The sequence below is a fragment of the Condylura cristata genome, unplaced genomic scaffold (genome assembly GCF_000260355.1).
Source record: "Condylura cristata isolate star-nosed mole 26May11 unplaced genomic scaffold, ConCri1.0 scaffold00001, whole genome shotgun sequence".
In the NCBI taxonomy this organism is placed as follows: domain Eukaryota; kingdom Metazoa; phylum Chordata; class Mammalia; order Eulipotyphla; family Talpidae; genus Condylura; species Condylura cristata.
The window spans coordinates 70,477,762-70,487,204 of NW_004567102.1; the positions used below are offsets into that span (position 1 = coordinate 70,477,762).

The 9,443-nt window shown below is 36.6% G+C and overlaps 1 protein-coding gene across 1 annotated transcript in view; it reads right to left on the bottom strand.

Annotated features, from left to right (window-relative positions):
• Nucleotides 1-795: 795 nt before the first annotated feature.
• Nucleotides 796-9,443, bottom strand: part of MTFR2 (mitochondrial fission regulator 2) — a 10,585-nt gene continuing 1,937 nt past the window's right edge. Inside the window, exons 2-7 of the mRNA XM_004673882.1 lie at nucleotides 8,943-9,047; nucleotides 8,411-8,523; nucleotides 6,943-7,178; nucleotides 5,597-5,948; nucleotides 2,898-3,072; nucleotides 796-828 (exon numbers count right to left, since the gene is read on the bottom strand). Of these exons, the coding sequence (XP_004673939.1) occupies nucleotides 796-828; nucleotides 2,898-3,072; nucleotides 5,597-5,948; nucleotides 6,943-7,178; nucleotides 8,411-8,523; nucleotides 8,943-9,047 (1,014 nt within the window). The remainder of the gene's footprint in view (nucleotides 829-2,897; nucleotides 3,073-5,596; nucleotides 5,949-6,942; nucleotides 7,179-8,410; nucleotides 8,524-8,942; nucleotides 9,048-9,443) is intronic.

A 9,443-nucleotide genomic window follows, 5' to 3' on the forward strand; every position in this document is an offset into this window, starting at 1 on the left:
CAATTAGGAACAAAGAAAATTAAATGATAGGCATATACATTTATATTTATATTATATATATAGAGAGAGAGAAAGAGCAAGATTTGGCAGAATTTATCAAGAAATTTCCTTAAATATTGCTACTTATAGCATTTAACAATTAAATTTAGTTTCTAAGAATAACTGCGGCCTCGGGCTTCAGGAGGTTTAACCTGTATGATTCAAATTATGTTTATTTTCATGAAAACATGCTTTTGTATTCTTTGAAAATCTCAAGTTCCTGGAAGTCAAACAAACCAGATCATTACCAATTTTTAAAATTTTCCAAGGCTCTTAAATTAGAACATCATAATTGCTTTAAGACACAAAAACCCAAACATACTTTCATTTGCTGAAGAGAATTCAGACTTAATTTGCATTCATTTCTTAGTCCACTAAAATGGTCTGTTACTTACAGTGACGTCCTACTGGTCTGAGATATATTATCATTTATTATTTTGCCTTAGGAAAACCATTTGTGGCATCACATATACAATGTTCAACAGCATTAACATACATGACAAATAAATTCCATACACTGAACAGCAGCAGCAGCCTGCCAACTGCGAGAGCTTCTGAGAGAGACACTGTTAAGAGCCAGGACTCTTGCGAACTCTGTCCTCCAATATACCAGTGTCCAGACTTCAGTTACCTTCATTCAATAGAAAATACGTGCTCTGTGGTGAAGGACACGCAGGTCGCTTCTACCATCCTCCCTTGTGGTGTCAACGCAGCACACGGTTTCCACCTTTTGTGCTGCTCGTGACTTCCCTTAGGTCACTGTCCTGACTGTGAAACGTGATGGCCAAACTAAAAGCAAGCACATGTTTAACACAGAAATTATTCTAATGTAGAAAAAAGCAGCGACACAAATGTTGATGTCCACTTCATTCCACAATAAGGAGCTTTTGGAGTGACTGGCAGGCACTGTGCTCAGAGCTAAGGACATAAAGTCAGCAAGACAGTTGCCGCCACGCTCGGAGCTGCTAGTGACAACAGTGTGAGGCTCCCATGTCCAGCCCTAAGCTAGGTGCAGTAAGATATGCAAAAGGGATGATTCTTCCTCTAAGACGCTTGTAACTGATTAAAGCAAAAATTCTCAGAACAGTGAATGATGAAAGACAACCCAGGAACACATCTAATTTATCCTAGCGCTGGGAAACACTTCATCTAAGATTTCTTTGAATACTGAAGGCCTATAAACATCCTAGAATTTTAGTAGTTAGTCATTGTTCTGCCCCTTAGATGTAGATTTTGGGTACATCACTTCCACACTCAGAAGCTCATTTTCCTAAAGTGTGAAGCAGGTAACATGGGCTACTGCTGTGAAGATCAAATGAGATGAGTGAAAAATGGTTTGTAGGCCCTCCCTTGTGGTGCAATGGGTTAGGGCACAGCACTGCACGCTAGCTGCAGCCACTTCAGTGGCAGTTCAATCCCTGACCCTGGAGGTGATCTACATGGCACGGCAGACCTCTCCTGTCTCACCCACTGCTCCCCTCAGCAGTGTACTTCGTCTATCTGCCTATTCTGCTCCCCACTCTGTCTCTGGTGAATCATTTCACCACCCCTGCACCTCTGGATCGTACCCCAGGTCTGTATGCATAAACAAATAAAATTTTTTTGAAATAGCCACAGGCCTGAACTACCTTTAAAAAAAAATGGTTTGTACGTTATAATTTCTATAGAAATACTAAGCATTTACTTTAGACATGCGGATTTTACTGCAACAGTTCCAAAATGAGCTATGTACTTGCTTGCCTCCTTAAAGAATCTCAGTCAGCATCTTTAATATTGGATATTGCATGTACACAGACGACACATGCTGCAACAAAAGCATGCAATTCCCACCCACTCAGTTAGGTGCTTTGAGTTACCATCTGCTCTTTTTTTTTTAAGATTTATTTATTTATGCATACAGAACTGGGGTACAGGCCAGAGGCATAGGGGTGGTAAGAAGATTCACCAGAAACAGAGTGGGGAGCAGAACAGCCCAACTGAGGAAGTACACTGCTGAGGGGAGCAATGGGCAGGTCACGAAAGGTCTGCTACACCATGTGGGTCACCTCCAGGGCAGGGATCGAACTCATGCTGAAGTGGCTTTACCTTCTTAGTGCTGTGCTTTAACCCGCTGCACCACTAGGGAGGGCTGCCATCCGCTTTTTAAATTATTGGGCCTCCTTCTGTCATGTCTGCTACTCCTCAATATCACCCACCTGACAGGCACTGACCTGTCACACTTTTTCATTCTCAAGTCTCTTTCTTACACTGTACCTCAATTAAATTGTGACATGGGAAAACTACCCCAAAAGAGGAGTATCGAAACTAAAGAAGAGAGACTTCAAGAAAGGAGTGATTGTATGGGTCGAGTAACTGAAATATAGTGATGTCCTTTTAAGTATTTTTTGAAATATAGTGTGAATCTTCTAAGCAGGCTCAAGAAACATTGTCATTGAAGAGAATTATGATCACACTTGTGTTTTAAAAGCACAGCTAATATGCTATTTAACTAAATAATTCCAAGTCCGTATACTGGGCTGAGATAAACAGTGGAGAATTCACACTGAATCATGGTTAGCCTGAAATATTTGGCACATTCTTCTCTGGTCATTTCAAAAGTTATTGTGCAGATAGCAACATCAAGCCAGCACCTATCTGGACAAACCAGGACAAACTTATGCACTGGTATTTTTCAAATCAAGTGTTTTATTTCAAAACACTTCATGGAAGGTAGAAGCTAAAACGAGCATGTATAAGTCAACAGAAACATTAGCAGCCTTAACAAGTGCATTCCGGTAATCACTTCTCGAGAGCTGGACATGATGGACAACCCACTTTAAAAAATCTGAAAGAACAACTTCACATTATTAGTAACTCACCCTTGAAGTTTCTGGACTAGAAAATGGGGAGGACTCCCATGATCTGTTTCCTGCCTCAAAGGAATCATCTTGCTGGAATGCAAACTTCTGTTTAAGTGCATGGGATATCAAAGACACTGGATCCCAGTGTGAATTTTGTCTTTTCCTCTTATGAATGGGTCTACCTCCAGGTGACCTAAAACATTTGAATAAGTTGAAACTTTGTGTAAGCATATTGTTCACAAACGTAAATACAAGTGATGGAAACTCAGAGTAAAAAAATTCAGATGGAAGGTCTCAGGAGGACAAACAGCCCCCCGAGGTGGGGGTAGGGATAATTAATAAACCTGAAACTAGACCTGGCTATGGAAGTTTCCAGGAAACTGAGATGGAATCAGAAAAGATTATCAGCCAGGGAAGGGGGCAGAGAAGATAATGCATCTTAGAATAAAACCAACACAATCTGACCCTAAGGTGGTAATTTCCACAATAATTCCATCAAAATTATTAAAAAAAAAACACCTCTGGCCCTAGCAAAATGCATTTCTTGTTCTTTAAGACTGCCCACCAATGTCTATGCATGGCCTCTTTCCTTTTTCCTCTCTCCTCAGTAAACTTGCTGTGTAACTGAATGTCTGTTGAATTCTTTCTCAGAGGAACCCAAGAACCCCACCCAATAAATCCCATCATCTGAACCCCAAAACAAACATAACATTAAAATCCTATTAGTCTTGAAGTGACAGAGTATTTTGCTATGGAATGAGGAATCAAGAGGGAACAAGAATTATGAATCAGAAAACCAAGATACCATGTGGGAAGACTCTACAACTTTTCAGGACCTAGTGTTTATCAGCTATCTTTGACTGAAGACAAAAATCAGATTACTAGAAGACAGAGTAAATAAGAATTGAAACAAAATGTTAAAAGCTAAAAAAGCCCATCAAAGTGAAGAGAGTTGAGCTGCCTGTTTGAAAGGGAGGGAAACAGTCTACACACCGCTTTCCCACCTAGCTTTCAAACAGGCTTGCCTCTCTGTGTAATTCCATCACTACTAACCAAGAGGGAGATTTAAAAAAAAATGTCGAGGAAAAGCCCCTAATCCCAAAATAAAAATATACAGCTACAAAAAATCTGGAATCTGCCAAAAAATGTCACGTCCTCTATTCGAACACTAGATTGTGAAGCCTGTTAGCTAACAAAGAACGAGCTCTTCTTTGCCTCACTTTTAATTATGAGTGGACAGCCAAGAATTATCAGACATAGAGTCTAAAATAAAGATGGAGGGGCCTCGTTGATGGCACAGGGGTTAAAGACAGGACTTTCAAGCTATCACCAGCCACTGAGGGGCTGAGTACTATCCCCACCAGGAAGGTGACCCACATGGTGCAGCAGACCTCTCCTGACCCACCAGCTGCTCCCCTCAGCAGTGTATTTCAGTCAGTCGACCTGTTCTGCTCCCCACTCTGTCTCTGGTGAATCTTCTCACACACCCCACACCCCCACATTTCTGGCTAACACCCCAGTTATTGTATACATAAATAAATCTTTTTAAAAATAAAAAAGTGAAGATGGTGCGGAAAATCAAGCCAGGGAAACTAAAGATAACTAGATAACTCAAGAACAAAGGGGAAAAAAAAAAACACTACAGTTAATAGCTTCAGAGGAATAAGATAAATAAAAGCAAGATTTTAAGAAGGAGCATTTAGGGAAAAGTAATGGCTTTTAGAAACTAAAACATAATAACAAGAAAAATGCAAAAGAATTGGAATGTATATAAAAAGAATTTTTTCCAGAATGTACAATAAAATCAAAAGAAAACAGTAAAGATAGAAAGAGGAATAATTCTGACACTCAAACTTTTAATAAGAATTCTAGGAAAACAGGAAAGAAGAAAAAAAGAAAGTCATCAGAGAAATGGTTATGAGAGATTTCCAAAAATGAAGGTCCTATAATTTCACATTGAATGAGTCCACAAGTGGCCAGCAGAAAAAATTTAAAAAGAAATCTGCAGAGTATGACTTTGTCATGAAATTTCAGAATACCAATACCAAAGAGAAGGTCTTAAATGCTTCAAGAATAAGAACCAGGTTTTATACAAAGTATCAAGAATCAGAGATAGATCAATTTCTCAACAGGAACAAGGGAAGCTAGAAGTTAATGAAGTAAAGTTTTCAAAACTCGGAGTAAATTATTTCAACCTATTATATACCTAGCCAAAGTAGTCAAGAAGTGAGAATAACACTTTCAAATATGCAAGGTCCAAAAATAATCTTTTATGCACCTTTTCTCAGGAAGTTACAAGGTTGGACACCCAAAAAAATGAGTGAAGCATTGCAGGTGAAAGGGGAGGAAAATGTCATTTTAGTGAAATACTTAAGATGAGCACAAGACCGCAGGCTTAGAGCAACAGCGAGGTGTGAACAACAGGTCAGTTTCTAGAGAGGAATTTCCAAAAGAAGGGGAAAAAAAGGAACTGAGAGGCAATTATTAAATCTAATTAAAAAGTAAATAAAATTATTCAACAAACAAAATGTAATCCGACAACAGGAAATAGTTTGCCTTTAAATGTTTCCTGACATAAAAACTGAAAATGACCATTCCGGGAAGGATATTCAGGGTGAAGAATATAAAAAATTTGATCTATGTTTACTTGACAACTATAATTTCTTTAAAAGATTATCAATAAAATTTAGTTCATTTTTCAAAATAGAACGACATACCGCTCAATTGCACGAAGCTTAACCTTATTCAGATCCTTCAGAACGTCCAACATGTTTGGCGCATCTTTACTTTTCTGGTGTCTTGAATGACGACTACAATCGGTCTTCCTGGCACCTGGGTGTTGTTTTTTCATTTCAGTTCCTGAATTATCTGTATTACACATGTTATCAGATTCTGGGCAGAGAGAACTGGGAGGCTGTAGAGAAGATAGCTGAGGGGGCAGTGGTGGTGGAGGAGGAGGAGAGGGAAACGGTGGACTTGAAAACAGATCTGGGTCAACCCTCAGCTGAGCAGTCTCCGATGATGGCGTTCGTCCCAAACAGCTCGGCCCATCATTCAAATCAAAGTAGTCTAAAAACAAAAAAGTCTGTTGAAAAAGCATGCAACAGTCTCTCCAACAGAACACTAATACTACTAAACACCAAAACAGGAGCAGTATCTATAAAGCAACTACAGGATTGAAGGATCAAGAAACAATCCCATTTACTTAGCATTTTCTGTGAGTCAAGGCAATAGTAAACTTATTTTTAATCCAATTAGGAATCTTCGTGTAGGTGCTCACAGGAAAGGGGAGAACACATTTTAAGGAGAAAATAATAAAATTTCATCCTCTATTTAAACAAGCTAAAACATAATCAAAAACTTGTAGCTAGAAACACTCAAACTGGTATATTCACTCACTGATGACACTGTATAATCATTTAAACATATGTTTTCAAGGTAAGGGTCAAAGGTGGCTATTGAGTATGTAATGTTTTCATGAAAGACTGGCTCAAAATTCAAACATGATTGCTTAAAAAATGCATTTATATTTCATATTGTCAATATATGTAATCACAAATTCATATTACATATATAAATTTTATATAATAAATATATAATACTACAGAAATATTATGTGTTATACATATATATGTGTTGCTGTATGTATACATATATATTGTGTATATGAATACTGGTGAAAGCAAGTTAAGTTGAAAACTTAAAAAAGGATTATTTAGAAAACTATTTACCTAAACCTGTTGGAAGTACAGCAAACCACAAATATATAAAGCTTTAAACCTATACTCATTTCATATTATGCTTCCATCCCCTTAATTTCTAATGCTTTTCTGAAGATAAAATAGCTTATTTTAAAAAGCAAGAGTTTTAAAAAGCAAAGCATTAATTTTCAGCAATAAGCTGAAGTCAGTTCCCTCACCACAAATGTCTTAATTCATTCTCATAGCTATCAGACATAATTTCATATACCCAGCATTCTTTTACATTTAATATCATTCAGCCCTAATCAGACTTAAATACTGAGTATCAACTAACTGAAACAAAAATCCAATATATTACCTACTATAATTTGTACCTTTTTTCAGTTCCTGCATTGCCACAATTGCAGCAATTTGAGAGCGAAGAAAAGTTAACTCATCTTCAAGGGCAGCTATTTTTTTAAATGCAGCATCATTTGGAGGGTGATTATTCTTCACTAGATTTTCATGTCTTAGAGTAGGTAACTGTGGATCCCAAACTAATTGTGAAGGACGGGAAAATTCCATTTTCTCCTCTCCTTCATTTTTCCGTATACTACTTCTGTGGGTGGAAGGAAAAAATGGAGAAAAAGAAGGAATGAGGAAGGGAAATTTTCCAAGAGAAATACTAGTTTTTCAAAGAATAAAGACACCAAAATAAAATCCGAGTTGCTTTCTTTATCTCATGATATGCTTGCTGATGGCAAGCATATCGTATGTAGCTTGCATTTTCAATGTATAAAATAGAATGTAGCTTTTAAGAGGTAGTGACTTCAAATAAAGAATATTATGAAAATGATTATCCTGTATTGTTCTGGCTATTAGCATTAAACACAGTACAGATTTATTTAGAAGTAATGTTAATTTATTTAGAAATTCTTCATATTCTTAAATATAAGGTAGTGAAGTACGTTATACTACATTGTCATTAGGGGTAAATTTATGGTAGTATAATTTCTTAAAATTGGTAAATCAGTTTGAGATGATAAACTTAGTTAAAATATTTGAATAATGGTCCTTTATGTGTGTAGAGTCTGGATTTTAGTATGTTGATATATAAGTTAGTACTCCCAAAGGGCAACACACCCAAATTTTGAAATATATTTTAATATTATGGTCTGGGACAAAGTAAATATTAAGTAGATGACCCTTGATCAACACAGGTTTGAACTGTGTGAGCCCCCTTATACGTCTAAGCATAAACTTACTAAAGATAAATTTAAAAATTACAGTACATTAATATTTCCTTTGCACTAGCATATTTTATTATATAATATATAATACATATAACAACAAAAAAAAATGAGGTAATCAACTGTTTGTTATTGGTAAGACTGCCCGTCGACAACAATCTGTTTAGTTTCTATAGAGTCAGTAGTGATATGTGGATTTTTTTCAGCCACACTGAGGGTCAGTACCCTTAATCCCACATTGTTCAAAGGTAAAGTACCCTTAATCCCACGTTGTTCAAAGGTAAAATACAAAAGTTTTGCCTCAATGTATAAAAACAAAATAAATCTAATATAGGAAGCCATGTTCTCCAAAAAATGAACCTAGAGATTTTGATGTCATTTTAATACCCTTCCTTCCTAGACCTGATATTAGGTTTGAATGTGCATTAAAAAAACTAGCTAAAAATGAGAAACCACCAATCATCCTTATGGAAAAAATTTTCGTACACCATAGAGCAGTACACACAAACTAAAAAGCCCAATTAGATTGAAAAATCTCAGCACATGCAAGAATTCAGATTTACAGTCCATATCCCACATTTCAAAAAGTATACAAAATTACCGAAATCTGAGACAACTGGCTTCTTCTTCATTTGCCACACACAGAATATCAGCCAAAGAGGGGACTACAGATCCACAGTTAAGCGTGCCTACAGAGTTCAAGACTGGGACCAACTAAAGTGAAAAAGAAAAACAATGTCAGGGTTCTACATAGAGCAAGGGGGAAAGACACATCCTAAGAAAATTAAAGAACCCCAAGAGTGAAAAGGAAAAGCATGCACCTATTAGCAAGAAAAAGTACTGAAGAAAATATTATTCTGAGTAACATGTAGCAACAGTTTCTCACCTGGTTAATGTCATCTAATACAAACTAGAAGACTAAGCAGTTACTCAGACATTGTTTCACAGTTGCTCAGCTTTGAAGGTAACTTTATAAAGAAACAAAAACATGCATAATGACTGGTTCTTCCAAGGGTAACCTAAAGATTTTTGACTTGAAAATAGCTCATCTTTAGTTGTTTCATCTTATATCTTTGGGAGCAGGATTTTCTTTTTATGCAGTGCACTTAAATAATGCACGTTGACTGACTTACCTCAAAATTAGGCCTGGGACAAGGTCCTAAAGGAAGGATTGTCCCAATAATACGAACAATACTCCGAGTTGATCCATAGTCTTTATTGTCCCAAATCTGCAAAACCTTTTTTGGAACATTTGAAAAAAAATTGGGAGTTAACATATGTACATTCCAGGGGGGGAAATCTTTTAAGACAGTATCACAAATTCACTTTGTTCTATTTCTGGTAATGTCTAAATGGCATTTGGATGTTTGCTCAGAAAAACTGACCCCACCTCCTTTCACCTAAAAATCCCATATTTTGGCCCCATCAAAAACTGACAATTTCATTTTCTCATGCAATGAAGATACAAGTAATTACCTTTATAGAGATGAAGGGAATAAATTAATCAGGTCCTAGAGAATTTTAAGATGTCTTATAGTGCAACATACTGGCTAGAACTCAGTTCTCAAAAAAAAAAAAAAAAGATAATAAAAATGAAATCTGCTACTATAATTCAAGTAATATTTTGTCTTTGG